Source organism: Octopus sinensis, linkage group LG4 (genome assembly GCF_006345805.1).
Source record: "Octopus sinensis linkage group LG4, ASM634580v1, whole genome shotgun sequence".
In the NCBI taxonomy this organism is placed as follows: domain Eukaryota; kingdom Metazoa; phylum Mollusca; class Cephalopoda; order Octopoda; family Octopodidae; genus Octopus; species Octopus sinensis.
The window spans coordinates 123273158-123292543 of record NC_043000.1 but is presented as its reverse complement, the minus strand read 5'-3'; the positions used below and the strand labels follow the sequence as shown (position 1 = coordinate 123292543).

Genomic DNA, 19386 nt, shown 5'->3' with positions numbered 1-19386 from the left:
TTATCAAAACTCCCCCCAACCCATTTTCCCATCACTTCTCTTCCTTCTACAATCACTCTCAGTGCCTTGACATATCTATCAAATTGTAAAAGACTGTTTCATCCATGGTAGGGAATCACACACACACACACTTTCACAAGCTCCCTCTACTGTTAGAGTGTGACACTTCTTCACACAGCTGTCCTCATCCATGCAGCAGAATCCATCAGGGAAATATACTGGGACCACTATTGTTTGTGATGGATCTCTCAGATACACTTTCAGACATACAGTAAGTCACTCTTACCAGCTATGCTGATGATACAAAAGTATCAAAGGTGGTCAGGGACGCTGGTAACATCCTAAAACTGAAAAAAACACCTGAATGCAATATACAGGTGAGCAGAGAAAATAACATGCAGTTCAAATGTCAGCAGGTTTAAATGAACAGTTTTCCTTCTACTCTTACACCTCGTCTTAATTCCTTAAACTCTTTTGTATCCTTCAACTTTCTTCTCTCTTCATCTTTTGCCTTCATCTCACTCTCAACTTAGTCTGCTTCTCCTATTCCATTACTCTTACCTTCTCCCTTCTTACATGATTTCACCTACTACTTCTTGTTCACATATGAAGCTCACAAGGTCCTGCATTTCTTATCAGTTGCAGCCAGATTTTTTTAACTTAAAAGATTTCATTTATTTCTCTCATTTCTAATTTTCCCTCCTCATGGCAAGTTCATTGTACTCTTCTTATCAATTTTACTATATAATTTAAGTCTTGCTGACACAGACTAACACCAACTACTACGGAGTTTATTTGATCACACACACACACACACACACACACACATACCATGCACATGCATGTTTGTGTGTGTGTGCATGTGTGTGTGCATGCATGTGTGTGTATATTCATACATAAACTATGTTGTACAAGTACCATATTTCAACATTATCTTCTTACAGACCAAGAGAATTGTCAAGCAGAATGTAAAACTTTTGGCTATGTTGTTTAATGTTACTGTGATTGGCAACCTGGATGGCACACCATCACTATGGTTTTGCTGTTACCCACTCATTAAAATAGCTGACAAGTGGCTCCTATAATTTTCATTTAAATAATTAAAAAATGTTTCTTAAAAGTAACAGTCATTCAACAAGGTAAGACATATATTAGGTATGGGCTATGGGTACTGTGGAAGGAAGTAGAATGATGTGATGTACTAGAAGCAATTTTTTTGAGTCTGTGCTTACAGACTATTTTGGCTTGTTTTCAATATTTCTTTTTTACATAACAGTCATTGTACCTAGTGGACTTACGTTCATCCCCTAGCCTATAACACTCAGTCTCCTATCTGTAATACAGCAGCATTAGACACAGAATAACTCTTTGATACATTTAAAAATATAACAAGTGTGCCTTATCATCATCATCATCATCGTCGTTTAGCGTCCGTTTTCCATGCTAGCATGGGTTGGACGGTTCTACTGGGGTCTGTGAAGCCAGAAGGCTTCATCAGGCCCAGTCAAATCTGGCAGTGTTTCTACGGCTGGATGCCCTTCCTAACGCCAACCACTCCGTGAGTGTAGTGGGTGCTTTTTACGTGCCACCCGCACAGGTGCCAGACAGAGCTGGCAAACGGCCACGAACGGATGGTGCTTTTTATGTGCCACCGGCACAAGAGCCAGGCGAGGCTGGCAACGGACACGAAACGGGGCGGTACTGGCAACGGTCGCGAAACGGAAGGTTCTCTTACATGCCACCGGCACTGGTAACACATCTGCAATTTCCATTGATCGATTTCCATTCTGATCCTCACTTGCCTCAACGGGTCTTCACAAGTAGAGTTTCGACATGCCACCGGCACTGGTAACACATCTGCAATTTCCATTGATTGATTTCCATTCTGATCCTCACTTGCCTCAACGGGTCTTCACAAGTAGAGTATCAACATGCCACCAGCATTGGTAACACATCTGCAATTTCCATTGATCGATTTCGATTCTGATCCTCACTTGCCTCAACAGGTCTTCACAAGTAGAGTTTTGTGTCCCAAGAAGGGAAGGTATGCATACGTAGGCTGGCTCCATCCCAAGTAGAAGGCCACGGGTTATGGACTCACTTGTCCTGCCAGGTCTTCTCGCGCACAGCACACTTCCAGAGGACTCGGTCTCTAGTCATTTCCTCAGTGAGACCTAAAGTTCGAAGGTCGTGCTTCACCACCTCGTCCCAGGTTTTCCTGGGTCTGCCTCTTCCACAGGTTCCCTCAACCGCTAGGGTGTGGCACTTTTTCACACAACTATCTTCATCCATTCTTGCCACATGACCATACCAGCGCAATCGTCTCTCTTGCACACCACAACTGATGCTTCTTAGGTCCAGCTTTTCTCTCAAGGTACTTACACTCTGTCGATTATGAACACTGACATTACACATCCATCGGAGCATACTGGCTTCATTTCTTGCGAGCTTACGCATATCCTCAGCAGTCACGGCCCATGTTTCACTGCCATGTAGCATGGCTGTTCGTACACACGCATCATACAGTCTGCCTTTCACTCTGTGTGAGAGGCCTTTTGTCACCAGCAGAGGTAAGAGCTCTCTGAACTTTGCCCAAGCTATTCTTACTCTAGCAGTTACACTTTCAGCACACCCGCCCCCGCTGCTGACTTGGTCACCTAGGTAACGGAAACTATCAACTATTTCTAGTTTTTCTCCCTGGAAAGTGACGGAAGTTGGTCTCAGAGCATTTTCAGTGTTTATTGTTCCTGAGCATCTGCCACATACAAAAACCATCTTCCTAGTTAGCCTTCCTTTGACATTGCTGCACCTCTTATGTGTCCATAGCTTACACTTGGTGCATCTTGAAATAGAGTTTCTACCTACACCTTTTCTACAGATCGAGCAGGGCCATCTACCTGAAGGCGTTTGTGATTTGTCTACCTTCCTACTGATTACGACTTTGGTTTTAGCTAGATTGACTCTGAGGCCCTTCAATTCTAATCCTTGTTTCCACACCTGAAACTTCTCCTCCAGTTCTGATAGCGACTCAGCAATTAGAGCAAGGTCATCAGCATAGAGGAGCTCCCAAGGGCATCCTGTCTTGAATTCCTCCGTTATTGCCTGGAGGACTATGATAAATAGGAGGGGGCTGAGTACTGAGCCTTGGTGGATCCCTACCTCTACCCAGAATTCTTCACTGTACTCTTTCCAACCCTCACCCTACTAGCAGCGTCCCTATACATGGCCCGCACAGCTCTCACTAACCATTCATCTATCTCTAGTTTCCTCATTGCCCACCAGATAAGGGATCGAGGGACCCTGTCGAAGGCTTTCTCCATGTCAACAAAAGCCAGGTACAAGGGCTTATCTTTGGCTAGGTATTTCTCCTGCAGCTGCCTTACCAGGAATATAGCATCAGTAGTACTTTTCCCTGGCACAAACCCAAACTGCATCTCATCTAAACTAACTCTCTCTCTAATTAGTTGGGCTATGACCCTCTCCGTAACCTTCATCACCTGATCCAACAGCTTGATACCTCTGTAGTTATTTGTATCTAGGGCGTCACCTTTACCTTTGTAGCAGTTGACTATTATGCTGCTACACCAGTCATTGGGTATGACTCCTTTGTGTATCACCTGATTAACTATATGGGTGACTAGGCTATAGCCGACACTACCAGACATTTTGAGCATCTCTGCAGTGATTCCTGATGGGCCTGGGGCTTTTCCTGTCTTCGTGCTTCTAATTGCCTTAGCTACCACGGAACTATCAACTCGGATAGCTGGTCCCTCTGTTAGCTGGTCCCTCGGATAGCTGGTCCCCTTATATATATATATATATATATATATATATATATATATATATATTATATATATATATATATATATATATATATAAGATACAGGTTGGTTAGTTTGTTAAAAAGTTTGTTTCCAAACTATTTGGTTGTAGGTCCAGTTCCCTTACATGACACCTTGGTCAAGTGCCCTCTGCTATAGCTTGAGTCAGCCAAAATCATATGTATTTGGTAGATGGGAACTGAAAGATGCCCATCATATTCATGTATGTGTATGTGTGTGCATGTTCATGCACATGTATCTGTTTGTGTCTTTACATATTCTCTGAATACTGTGAGCTACAACTAGTGACAATGTCATTTCTTTGTCAACATCTTTGAAAATGTCTGACATATGAGGAGATTCCTTTCAAAAACAGGTAAATGTTAGTGACAGGAAGGGTATCCAGCAATAAAACAATGCTAATAATAATAACCAATGATAACATGGAATAATGAAATTTAAAAAATGAACAATATATGAAAACACTCTCTCTCTTTCGCTCTCTCACACACACACTGTTAGTACTTTGATCACTCATGACTATCATAGTAGACACTTGCTCAAGGTAGTGCACAGTGGGACTGCACTCAAAACCATGTGCTTGAGAAGTAATGTCTATGACTATATATATACATATATATGAAAAGAAAATGAAAATGGAATAAGGGATTATGTCATGAACTGCATTAGATTGCAGCTGTTTTGCAATAAGATGCAATGCACTCATAGTTGAATACTTGTGTATCATTCTATAGCATCAGTGGAGCTTCAAACATGTACAATTTTATCTGGAAAATGTAAACTAATGAAGTTCATGACAATTCCTCATTCCTTCATTTTAATGTCTTATTACTGCTCTATACTTGATTGATGCTTTGTTCTGAAACATATGAATATTGAGTTCTGTCACTAAGTTATGTAGTATTTCTATACCTAAGTGAAATAATAATAATGATTGTAATAAAAATAATAATAATAATAATAATAATAATAATTATATATATATATATACATATATATGTAAGTGAAGGTGCATGACCTGGTGGTGTGTTGTGTCTCTGAGGAACACACCACTATATTTCATGATGCTTCAGTCCATTCAGCTGGCAAAAATTAGTAGTACATGTATTTTAAAGGGCCAGCTTTGTCACATTCTGTGTCATACTGAGTCTCCCTGGGAACTACATTAAGAGTATGCCTGTCTGTGGAGTGCTCAGCCATTCAAACATTAGTTTGAAGAGCAGGCTGTTCCACTGATTGAATCAGATGGATAACTGATGGAATGCTATTTATACTTAACATCTAGTTTGCTTGTATATATATATACACATATATATGCACAGTATTTGCAAAGACTAGATAGAAATAAAGTGAGCATGGTTTACTGCATGTGTAATGTTAGTATGCATGAATCAGAGTATAATTGACCTGAGAAAAAATCTGTATATAAGAATCAAATGTAATATGCAAGAGAGAAGACTAATGTATGGATATACAATGCATATTGATGACAACAGTAACATAAAAGAAGTATCAAACACTCAATATGAACAAAGAGAAGACTTAGAAAGACATGGGACAAAATGGAGAAAAACCGATCTGAAGTTGCTGAACCTCACAGAGGAAATAACAAACATCACAACAATTTGTGACTTGTCATAATGAAGATGAACTGGACTTGTGCAAGGAAGGTAGAAAGGAATCTATAACCGTTACTATATCAATTTTTTATTCACCCCTCCATCTCTGATCTACCTTCCTACCTTTTTTCTCACTGCTTTTGCTGCATTCATCTACTGTTCCAACTCCAGGCCTTATTTCTTTTGTGGTCCCTGTCCTCTTTCTATAAATTCTTCATTGCCCCAATACTGTCCATTTACTCTCTCATCTCCCTCTGATAGTACCCAGCATCTCTGTTTTTAGTGACTCTCCTTGTAGTTTCTTCAGCTCCCTTTTCACTTTCATATCTCTCTCTCTCTCACTCATACAGTCCTCCACTGAGCCTACTCTCATAGCCCATCAGCCTTACCTTGCTCTTCCTCTCTCAATTTCACTAACTCCTGATACTACTCCTTCTCTTTGCCATTCCCAAGCTTTCCTCATCTCTGTTACCTTCTCTATTGGCACCTTCTCACAAAATTAAACCTGTTCTTCCCATCCATAACTTAAATTCTCTTAACTCCAAAGCTAAAGTTATTGCCCTGTCTTCTTTCCTCTGTTTCAGTTGTGAGAACTCTAACTAGCAAGACAGTCTCAATGGAGCCAATGCCATGAAAAAGCATCCAGTTCACTGGCAAATTAAGCACAGAAAATGCAGCATTGAGAGAACTCTTTAAATGTTGATAACAGGAAAGCAACAGGCCATACAAAAACTATCTCAATAAGCTTTGTTCAAACCATGCCAGCATAGAAAATTGGGTGTAAAAACTAATGAAATATATGTCCTGTGTGCATATGTATATATGTAAGTGTGTGAATGTATAAATATATATATATACATATACATATATATATATATATGTATCATTTATACAGTATTAGAAAGTTATATTAGAAAGTTACCCTCATAATGGCCAGTTCTTGTTACTGAAAAAATTCAAGTTAAAGAATGAGAGAGTATATTGTATGATGCTTGGTGAGTATTAAATTACCCTTCCACACTTGGAGTATTCTTTAACACAAAATCTTTTGGGAATATGAATTGGCTGGTTTGAGACTAAATTTATAATACTGCATAAAAGAAAAATATTCCCACTCTGTTACCTAATATACAAGCACCTGATTTTTCTGATTTAGGAATATACACAACTAATATATAATGTATATATAAAATAATGTATATATTAGGAATATATACAACTAATATATATTTATACACATATATACATATATATATAATTATATATGTATATATGTATGTGTGTGTCTGTGTATCTTTGCACATATGTATATGCTCAAACAACTGTTTACAGTTTATATTTAGAGAAATTATTATTTTGAAATATATTTTTGTCTAATTTACATTATTATAAAGGAAAAGAAAAATTGTTATAATCTGAAGTATTTGTGTTTGTACATTTATTTAAATGTAAATGTTATTTGCTCAGGCATCGTTTTAAATTCCAATAAAAACAAACAAAAAAATTTAAAAATCTAATCTGATTAAGCATTGCTCTAAAATATTTCATAAAATTAATAAATAGTGTTACATTAATAAAAATGCATCTGAACTCTGTATGAATCAGAAAACAACTAATTTTAGTGAAATATTAAATTTGTAACAAAAGTCATTGACTTACATATTCTAGGTAACATTTCCTACATTTTGTTTGTATTAAATAGTACAGATGTTGGTTGTAGACTTTGCAGTCAAATATAATATCACTTGCACTATTTTATTTCTCTGCTTTGAGAGAAGATACATAATTTTTCATGTTTAGAAATAAAAAACTCAATCAATAAAAGCAAATTTTCTGTTCTCATTAGGTGGGTATTAACTCTAAAACTTTAAAAACACTAAAAGTGTCTTCTAGTTCTCATATCTAAAAGTTATTTAGTCTTAAGGTTGATGTAACATTAAAGAGATTCCCTTTTATTTCTACTTGTGCTATTGATATATCTTATGCTAATGAATGTTGATGGTGATATTAAACATGGCTAGTTCATTGTTGCAAGATGACATGTTTTATCACTATTAAATATGAGGTATACAGTTTATTATTAAGCAATAAAATATGCATTCAAAGTAATAGTTTGAAGAATATAATTGATAAAACTTGATAATTAACTATTATACTTGTGTCTTTCTCTATAGTGTATTTCTTTTTTATTTTTAAATTTTTCATGTCTTTAATAAAAAATAGATATCAGCCGAGCAAAGTTTAAAAAATACATAAAACACATCACTAACAATACAAAAACCTTAAAATTTTATGAAAATATACCTGTTTATCTGAATTTATTTTTCTTTTTTTATATTTTCAAATATAAACTTTTCTTTACAAAAACAGAGAAAATAATCAATAAAACACAAATAAATCAATGCATATATATATATATCTTCTTCTTCTTCTTCTATATATATATATATATATATATATATATTTGTATATATAGATATATGCACACACAAATTAGCATATATGAATAGAAAATGTCTAAATAGTGTCTGTTTTCGCTTTTACATTTTTGGCTCATTTTTTTGTATGATGTAATCATTATAGAATGTTACAATAATGGATATGTGCATCAAACATTTTACATAGACTGCAAGCACATTGCAGAGGGTAATAATAGGAACAAAAATCAGTTTAATATAATTCTATCCTGGTGTGCTACTATCTGAACAGAACTGACAATATATGATTAAATTCAGTTTTCAATCACCTTAAGACTAGATTTATCAACAAGCTCACTGTAAAATTTCATTCAGAGATAATAGCATTTTTTAAAGTATTATTTATTCTAAATTAAAAATGCTACATAATTAAAACTGGCATTTTATATACAAAATCTAATCATTTTTCAAGATTGTAAGAATAAATTAATTTTCCAAAAGTACATAAGAATTAAGATTTTAGGATAGAATTATGTCAGAGAATGGTTTAAATAACAAAATAACAAAAATATGCAAAATGTTCATTGTTACAAAATTAAATTAATACATTGATTAACATTATTTAGTGAAATAAAGAAAGAGTTAAATTTTAGGTTTAAAAAGTTGGTAATATTACATCAGTACATAATTTGGAAGATAAGAAGTTTAGAAAGAATTCGAATATTTGAAAAATACTGAGTGTTTCCTATTTTTTCATTTTGTTATAATTCAAAGACCTTTCAGAGATTTTTTTTTTAAAGAGCTATATCAATTTATGATAGCATCTTATACAGACAATAAAACTTTCTGGAAATTTTCAGTAAAGGTATTGCTATGGAATCTATGAGCAACTATGATAGAGTAACAATACAAATTTAATGATCTTTTTTCAATGCTTTTATTATAAACTAGCCATGTTTAAAATAATGTTTAATTTTATAAAGAAGAATTGCTTTTGAAAGTTCCTCAAAATGTCATCAATAGTATTTAACTAATGTAGATTATTAAAGATTACCTATAAGAATTATGTATTATAAGTGAGTTTCTAAAAGTATTACTTTTAATAGCATTATTCATAATGTTTAAATGGCTTTAATGATAGTACCAAATATACTTTCTAACCAAGATATTTTAGAAAAAATAATTATTTTAATGTAAATGTTATATAAAACGAGAAAAGTTTCAGTTGAATGTAGTAAAATCATGCTAATACACAACAGAAATAAGAAGTGAATGCCATTATTCCTTTACTAATACTTCAGAAATAACTATTTAAAGAAAAATGAGTAAGAAACAACAAAAATAATATCAATCATAACTAAGATAGCATTACAAGACTAATTGAATGAAAATGAATTCTTATTGTTAAAATTAATAATATCATTTGTTTGAAGGTTGTAAATATTTAACAAAGAGAATTCAGGCTTTTTATTAACAATCTTTAATGGTTATACTTAAAAACGTTTACTTTCATTATTATAAATTAGTCGAAAGAAGAGTAGCATCAATGACCTATGTAAGTAATCTCATACTGGTTAAGATGTGTTGATAATGAAAAACTCGAACTTCTGTAGATTTATACTCATAGGAAAAACATAGTCAAGAAGGCAATGCTAGTGAGCTGCAGTTCTAGATTGTTAAATTTGGAATTTGCTGAGTAATACACAGTAGGGATGATGACAAGAAGAGATGAGAGCCAAGTGAAATAGATGAGCTTGGGAGGAGGTAGTATCTAGCTTACTGGTTTAGAGGAGTAAAAGTTAGTGTTAGTAATTGTGAAGGAGGAAGTGAGTGAAGAAATAATGTATATTTGGGCTAGTGAATGTAGCATAGTGTTGGATGAATCTTTACTTATCAGTCAGATAACCAATTTTGGAATGGAGTTTATAGCAGCAGTACTGTCATAGAAATGTGAGCAGTACATCAATGTGAATCATACCCGAGCTTTAGAAGGCCAGTAATTGATCAAAGAAGTATTTTCTAGCCCTGAAAGAAAAAAAACTGGTCTTTTTAATTTAATTTCACCTATGTTCTTTATGTAAAGCTGCCATAACAAGTCAGAAGAGGCTTTGAAGCCTTACATTTGTTGTGACTTTACTATTCTTGTGTTCACACAAAAGGGTGTAAACAAGGCAGTTACTGGTGCATACTTACAGGTTTCTGTTCATGAAAGTAGATCAAGTTTGTTGTGAGATATCTAAGCTGCATGACAACACCTACATGCAGAAAGTTAAAGAAGAGCGAAGTGGGGGCATCACCTGGGAGAAAGAGAGAGAGAGAGGAGGGAGGGAGACAGAGAGAGAGAGATTATAAGTAACAAGGAGAATCTCGGGCTGAACAGAAATGATTCTTCTCAATGCAAGCTGAAATAGAGTGGTCTAACAGAGACTTCATGTTTAAGAGATGAATGGAAAGATCCCATAATCAAGCAGCATTACTCTAAGATTCTTGTGTCAGACACAGCTGAAAGCTTTGCTCAAGGACAATATGCAATGCTATATTCTGTTTTGGATGGGTCAAAAGTGAAGTACTAAAGCTATGTTTTAGGTGAATCAGAAGTGAAGTACATTGCTCTCAAGAGAAGTCAGTATAGATTTGATGTTAGACCTGATGTTGAAACAGTATAGAACTGAGAGTTGAAGTACCAGACAGATTAGTTGCAGAATAGGATTATGTAAACTGGTCAACTTGACGGGATAATCAGATGATCCAACAAGGGAAGATATGTAGATAGTTGAGTTTAGAGATGAGATAGAAGGCAAGAGTGTTTGGAAAGTTGGTTTGAGTTATGGGTAGGTGAGGAAAATAACTGCTGCAGACAATTCAGGGTAACAAACAATTTGGGAGGAATGAGAGAATTGAGAAATGCTGGAGGCATTGAAGTTACTATGGATGATGATTTCAGAAAAAGTTTAGTTGAAATAAATAAATAACTTCAATACAATTTGGGAGATAGTCATACAGCTACTGGAGTTTAAAGGAATTTAGAAAGAAGTTGAGAAAACATGAACAAATAAGGAAGGAAGACTTAAGTCAGAGTAACTGGAAATTATTGTTTTTAACATTCAGGTGAGAAAATATAACTTGGCTGTCCAAGAGATACCATAATATATCTTAGTAAGTTGAAATATAATTAAAATACAATTATTTCCTGCTAAACATATTTCTTCTTAAAATTGAAGTTTCTATTAAGATAAAACACATTAATAATTTTCAAAACATTAAACTATTGTTTTTTTAGAAGAAAGCAATAACAATGCTCAAGACAAATGTTATAAGGAAGCTGGATAGTTTAAATTTAGTTGTTAGTTTTAATAAATATTGGCTATAAAAGTATTAATGGGAGTAATCTGAAGAATATCGGTTGAGAGAATGCAACTTTCCTCAAAACATAAAGAAAATCTGATATACCTACAAAACAAATTAATCCCCCTAGGAGAGTATAAAAGAACCAATATGTTAATTCTATTAATTAAACAAAAAATAAAATCAAAATAAAATCAAACAAATAAAATCAATCAAGTTAAATTAAAGATCCAACTTTCTAATAAAAGATTCAACAGACTGATTAACATTTATGAAAAATGACTTTAACTAGTACAACAAAACTGAAAATCATAGAAATCTTTAGAATGAAAAAATATAGGTTGAATAAAAAATAACAAGATCAAAGAAATATACCAGAAACTACAAATCAAATGTTTTAAGGTTCTTACTAAGCTGTGAAATTCATTAATAAAAAATGACTTAACTAAGTATATTAGGTATACCCAGGCATAAATTCATTTAAAACCTAAAAGAGTGTTTATAATTTCATACTAAATGTAATAGTCACAGGAAAAGTGTAACATCTTGAAATGACTCTTAATTTTAAGATATATATAATTTATACTATATTTGTTATATTATGATTAAAACCAAGCTACAAATTTTGGCTTCAACCTGGTTATATTATTTTACACATGAAGACAATACAGTAAAATTATAACATTTTCTCAAATATTCCATACTATCATCTCAATCTAGATTTTGTTGAAAACATTTCTAATACTATGCTTACTTCTCTGTGCCAGTCTATTTATGTAGAATATATATATATATATATATATATATATATATATATATTTGCATGTATACATATATATATGTACATATATACATGTGTGTCTATGTATATATATATATACATGTGTGTCTATGTATATATATATATATATATATATATACACACACACACATATATGAATATGTATGTTCATATATATATAAATATATAACTATATATGCATATATACACACACATATGTATATGTATGTTTATATATATATATAATATATATATATATATATATGATAGTTAAGTGAAGGTGCATGGCTCAGTGGTTAGAGCATCGAGTTTACGATCGTGAGGTTGTGAGCTCGAATCCCGGACCGGGCTGCGTGTTGTGTTCTTGAGCAAGACACTTTATTTCACGTTGCTCCAGTTAACTCAGCTGTAGAAATGAGTTGCGACGTCACAGGTGCCAAGCTGTATCGACCTTTGTCTTTCCCTTGGATAACACTGGTGGCGTGGAGAGGGGAGGCCGGTATGCATGGGCGACTACTGGTCTTCCATAAAACAACCTTGCCCAGACTTGTGCCTCAGAGGGTAACTCTCTAGGTGCAAACCCATGGTCACTCATAACCGAAGGGGGTCTTTACCCTTTAGTTTATAGAACACTCCTCAGAGAATAAATACCTCTCAGTCACCCTGTCTGTGAAGAGAACTAAATAGAAAATGCTATTTAAATCAAACATATACAAGGAAGTTAAATATTTGATTTAAACAGTGTTAATAGGAAGTAGCTGAAACAGCTTGACTATTGTGTATTTGTCAGTAGCATGATTAATTAATTTTTCATTAATTATCATGCCACTAACAAATTCATACTATGAGAATTAGTCAAGCTGTTTATTGCACATTATTGTTTGTGTTTGATTTAAGTAGCATTTAATATTCAGTCCTCTTTCTAGACAGATGAGTGGGGTTAATTTACCTCTGGGGAGTAGCTAATTAACTATTAAGTATGTAAGAATACCTCTTTTATTTTTCTCTGTATGGATGGAATATCAAGATGTATTTACATTTATTCTTTTACATGTTTCAGTCATTTAACTGTGCCTATGCTAGAGCACTTGCTTTTTTTTTTTTCCAGCTTAACACATTACAAATAGTTGAACAACTATATCAATTTTATATAGAATTTCTAATGCACATTGTATGTGAATAAAATATTAATTAATTAATTAATTACACAGTCAAGAAATGCACAATATGCAAATTAAATCAGCCCTTTCAGCTACTTCTAGGTTTGTGTTTTATTTGGTCTCAAATTTTGGCACAAGGCCAGCAAGTTTGGGGAGTTGGGTAAGTCAATTACATTGACCCCAGTTCTCAACTGGTACTTACTTTATTAAGTACCTGAAAGGATGAAAGGTAAAGTTGACCTTGGTGGAATTTGAACTCAGAATATGAGCATTTTGCCTGGTGTGCTAATGATTCTGCCAGCTTGCCACCTCAATTTTATATCTTATTTAAATAATATATACTATTTAATTGTCTTCAAAGGCAGAGGAATGCAGTTTATTTACTTCCTAACAGGTTACTAATTAGCCATGAAGTATGTCAGGATAATCTTTATTTTTCAGTGTATGAAGAGAATAACAAGATATATTTACATTTGTAAGCTAAGTACATCAAATTTATCTCATATTTATAGTTATATATATATAACACAGATATATGTTTACACACACACACATATATATATATATATATATATATATATTATATATATATATATATATATATATATATATTATATATATATATATATATCTTTTATTAGTTTTAGCTAAAAGCTGTAGCCATGCTGGAGCATATATATATATATATCTATGTGTGCATGTCCCAAATTGCAAGCAATACTGAAATGCACAGACAAATATATGCATATGTTTGTAAGTGCACACATATATATATATTTATACATCAATACAAAAACATATGTATATATTTGTTTATGCATTTTAGTACTTTTTGAAATATGATACATACAAATACAAGTGATCTCTTGCATTTAAAATCAATGTATTATTCAAAGTACTGCAAATAGCAGCTGGGCAGAGAGTTGTTCTAAACTTTTTCTTAATTTGAATAGAGGCAGCAGCAAAATACATTTATTAGTTAGCATTTGTAGAATTAGTGGAACTAATAAATGATCGGTATATTCTAATCAGTTACTACATAGCCAATGATTTATGTTAAAGTTGAATCTTTAGATAACATGCTTAATTGTTAAATATAAAATTTTTGAAAAGACTTTATGAAATTAAAATAAGCATTTTTGGAAAGTAAAGAGATATACAAAGGAAACAATCAGTAGTATACTATTACTTTCATAAGAAATATTGAAATTGTTTAAAACCAAATTCTTAGCTTGTGTCTAATCAATACAAATTCTAAAGATAGAACATTTTGATTTCTTTGACTGACAGAATCTATAGTTACAAAAACCAGATAAACTATTCTAAAATGCTATTCACAACAAAATAAATCTAAATAGATATGTAACATATACAGGTAAATGCAAATCTTATACCTGTTGTAAATATATTTTAATAAATTAGTTATTTAATTTTCTATATACCATTATGAAAATCTTATTGAAAATTAAATATCAATTATTATTAAATAAACAATTAAGAAACTAACAAGCAATTGTTTCTAGAACCAACAATAAAATATCATATAAATGTTCTATTTCTTATTTCTCATCAGACAAGTGTGACAAGTAAAATTACACAATGGACACAACTAAACATTGAAAAATTTTAATCAGTTGCATATAAAACAAAGATGTGTAATAATTTCTTTTAATGTAATAGGATTTCAAATTGAACACTACACTATTAAATTTGCATTTAAAATTTGTATTCTCACAGAAAACTAAAATGAAAATATTAATATATTAGTTTATACTAAATTAATCTTGATTATTATTTTAAGTTTTCCTTTCTCAAATGTTTTTAATAATTAGAAGTAGAAATGAGCAAATCACTTTACTACGAGGATAAAATTTCCATATCATAACCTGAATTATTTTTATATTTAGATACATATGCATATTTCTATTTCTACTAAAATGAATTTTACAATACAAATATATATGCGCAAATGAATATGGATGTTTATGCAAGAAAATGCACATAAGTGGATATAATATTCTACTAACTATAATTTAATACTGATAGTTCCGGGGCTATTTGAAATTCTGTTAAACGGAACAATTTATATATATATATATATATATATATATGTATATATATATATATATATACACACACATATATATGTATGCATGTATAATATATATATGTGTATATATAATATATATATATATATATATATATATATATAGACAGATATGTACAATATATGTATATATAATACATATACATATATAATAGCATATATATAGATATACATACATCCACATCATGTTATTTTTACGTACATATGTGTATGTATATATACATAGAGACTTATTACTTATATGGTAAAAATGAAAAATATATGAACTTTTTTTTATATATATATGGACAATAAGACAAACATATATTTAAAAAGAATTGTATCACTTACCGTCTGGATGTTTTGGCTGTGGTTTATAGTTGTCTACCTGGATGGTTGAATTTGCACCATTTCGTGTAAAACGGACTACATGGTATTCCCCATCATTTACCTTATGGTAGACTTCCCCCACTGGGTGGTCTGCAGTGCCCATGTTATATACAACAAATATGTTTCCATCCACCTGAAAAATAAAGTTTTATGAAATAAATTGAGCATCAAAATAAATAAAATGATGCTACTAGTTTTGCAAATAGCAATATTTAAGAAATGGAAAAGTAAATATGTTATTATAGGAGACTTTTAAATTTTCAATTTACTAAAATCAAATTTAATGGTAGCCATAGTGGAATTGTACATTTGAACAGGAGCACACTTTTGCAGCACATTTTCATATTACGTAAACTATTTGTGTTGATTGCATGCATCATCCAAATCTGTGTGTGTATATAATATATATATATATAAAGTAAGAGAGGAAGAAGAAACAGACTTCTTCATCCACATTCAAACACACTTTCTAATCTGTCGCTGGGTTGATTGCAGCATATTCAACATGATGGAGTTTAGCTTTAACTGCTCTTTTTGCCCAGAGTTTAATGAACTGGTTGATGGAGAATAATAGACATTGTATACACGAGGAAACTGAAAGAAATATGACAGCACTTAATTGCATTCTACCTGAGGAAGTGCCTACATACAGTTGTTGCTAAAATATATTTAATTATACAGTAATTCTAAAGAATAATCCTATATAATGATACATAAACGTAAACTCAACAACTTAAAGCCAGTGTCTGTTGCAGAAACAAATATTGTGATTTGCTACTGAAGCCTGCTTTTTTTCCCTTTTCATGTTATATTATTCTTATATATGTATATTTTTATATATATATATGTATGTGTGTGTGTGTGTGTGTGTGTGTATGTGTGTGTGTATGTATGTGTGTGTGTGTATTGTATATAAACAAATAACAACAGATGGATTGTGGTTCATTCACTACAGCTGTTTCAGATGTGTTTTCCATCTGCTGTTATTTGCTTATCATTCACCTTACTTGGAACTTGCAATTTGCAGGGATCTGGAGTCTATTGAGTGCAGTACAATTGGTGCAGTGTTTGTTCTCATGTGTAGCCTTGAAACTCATGGTATATTCAGTTGGCCATTTTTAATTGTACAAACAACTGGAATATAATTCCGTGTTTACGTTAGCATGTATGTATTTGTTTCTCAAATATTGTTCATATGCGATAGCCATTTCTCTGACCCAACCATGGTACTTTACTATTTAAGGACCTGATTTGCTTGAATCCTAAATTTATATATATATATATATTATATATATATATATATATATATATACATATATATACACACATATATATATAAGCACATGTTAGTGTGTGTGTGTGTATATATGTATGGAGGTATATATAAATATAAATATATTTATTATCATTTAACAACAGTCTGATTTGGCCTGAAGCAACTTAAAGTTTTGTACACTTGTAACAGGAACCTAGTTCATTGGGCTTAGGTGGTGGAATGGGGAAAGGAAAGAAGTCCAAGATGGATACTGGAAACTGGACTGCTATTGGTCAAGGTGAGTCAAATGGTGTTTGGACCCACTGTGACCAATAGCAACCCAGTTTCCTGTAGTATACTTGGACTTCCTACATCTTCCCATTTGGCTGCCTGAGTCCAACAAGCTAGGTTTTTGTGATGAGCCCATGAAACTTTAAGTTGCACTGGGTCAAATCAAACTGTTTTCAATAATGATATGTGTAACTCCTGGTAAATGTATTGAATGTCACTTTCTTTCATTTGTCCACTCACTCACACATGAGAATTATATATATATATATATATATATGGAGAGAGAGAGAGAGAGATGCACACATATAAATATAGATATATACATATATTATACATGCACAAATACATGCACACACTCATATCCACATACACTGATGTGTGTGTAAGTGTGCATGCTTGGATGTGTGTTAGCATTGTCTTCACAGTCCTGTAAGTTACCTTGTCACTTGTGTTATATATGTGTGTGTGCGTGTGTGAATGTATAAGAGTGTTTGCTTGCATTTGCTCATTATGAAAGCTGCTTGCTATGTGTGCTTGTATTGTAGAATGTCTTAAAAATATATACCTCTAACCCATGCTAGCATGAAAAATATGGCCATAAAACTATTGAATAAACACACACACATAGATATAATGTAATTACCTTATCAAAAATCATGGGGGTTATTATTTACTGTTGTTTCTTTCCTTGTATCAAAAGTTTCAGTATTTCTGTATTTTGAATGACTATCATGACTCTTTCATGAAACCATTCTTTCAGTTTCAACAGATGATGCATGTAAGTCATTTGCCAAACAAATACAACTTTGACACACACACATGCACACATATATACAGGGGTTGGACAAAATAATGGAAACACTTAGCATCATAGCATAATTTTATATTTCAAATAGCTATAAAGCCGTCAAAAGCTTGTTTATTCTTATGTTTTTTTAAATTTATTATTAGTGTTGCTTAATATGTTCTTCTAAAATTGCTATTTCTTTTCAGATATCATCAGAAAAAAGTAATTAAAATTCATTAAAATGACAGATGTATTGGACTTTCCAAGAGGTCAAATTGTTGGTGCTCGAATGGCAGGCACTAGCTTAACGAAAACAGCCAAAATGTTTGGTGTATCAAGAAGTTCTATCTCTAAAGTAATGATAGCCTTTGAGAAATAGGGAGAAACCTCCTCATTGAAGCAAAACTCCTGAAGAAAACCAGAACTTTCAGATAGGGACCATCAAATTCTTACATGAATTGTTAGAAAGGATCACAAAAGTACAGCTCCCAAAATTACTGCAGAGCTTAATGACTACCTTAAGAACCCAGTTTCCACAAAAACCGTGCACCAGGAGCTGCACAAAGCCAGATTTCAATGGAGGGCTGTAATCAGAAAACAACTACTTTCAAAAACAAATGTTGCAAAGCATTTAGAGTGGAGTAAAAACCTACAGAATTGGTCCTGAGAGCAGTGGAAGAATGTTATTTTCTTGGACAAATCAACCACCAGCTGAGTATACATGTGGAGACAGCCAAAAGAAGCATTTGAACCAGACTGCCTTCTTCTAACTGTTAAACATGGAGAAGGATCTGTGATGATCTGGGGGTGGGGTTATATCTTGGAAATATGCCGGCCCAATGGTTTCCCTTCATGGCAGAATCAATAGTCAAGACTAGTTAAGCCTTTTATCTGATCAGATTCATCCTATGGTTGCAGAACTGTTTATGGAGGGAAACAGTCTTTCAGGATGATAATGCACCAATTCACACAGCTAAAGTTGTTACTGAATGGCATGAGGAACATTCTAGTGACGTTGAACATCTTATCTGGCCACCACAGTCCCCAGATCTCAATATTATTGAACATTTATGGTGCATTTTAGAAAAACAAGTAAGGAGTTGATATCCTCCACCATCATCACTACAAGAACTGGAGACTGTTTTAGCTGAAGAATGGACAAAAATTTCTTGGGAAGCAATTCAAACTTTGTACAAGTCTACACCTCGTAGAATTCAAGCTGTAATTACTGACAAAGGTGGTTCTATCCCATATTAAAATAAATTTGTTTGAAATTTTAAGGTGTTTCCATTATTTCGTCCAACCTCTGTACATACACAGATTATATACACACTTTTTAATAGAATTATTTCAAATAATAATTTCCCTAGTTTTTGCCTTTGCCCCATTAGCATTTAAATCAGTCATACCCGG

General features: G+C 32.7%; 1 protein-coding gene across 7 annotated transcripts in view; it reads right to left on the bottom strand.

Moving 5' to 3' along the window:
* LOC115210357 (neurexin-3) overlaps positions 1 to 19386 on the bottom strand; it is a 304944-nt gene that overhangs the window by 92441 nt on the left and 193117 nt on the right. For all 7 annotated transcript variants that reach the window (XM_029778911.2, XM_036502415.1, XM_029778912.2 and 4 more), the window contains one exon: positions 15602 to 15773. In XM_029778911.2, the coding sequence (XP_029634771.1) occupies positions 15602 to 15773 (172 nt within the window). The remainder of the gene's footprint in view (positions 1 to 15601; positions 15774 to 19386) is intronic.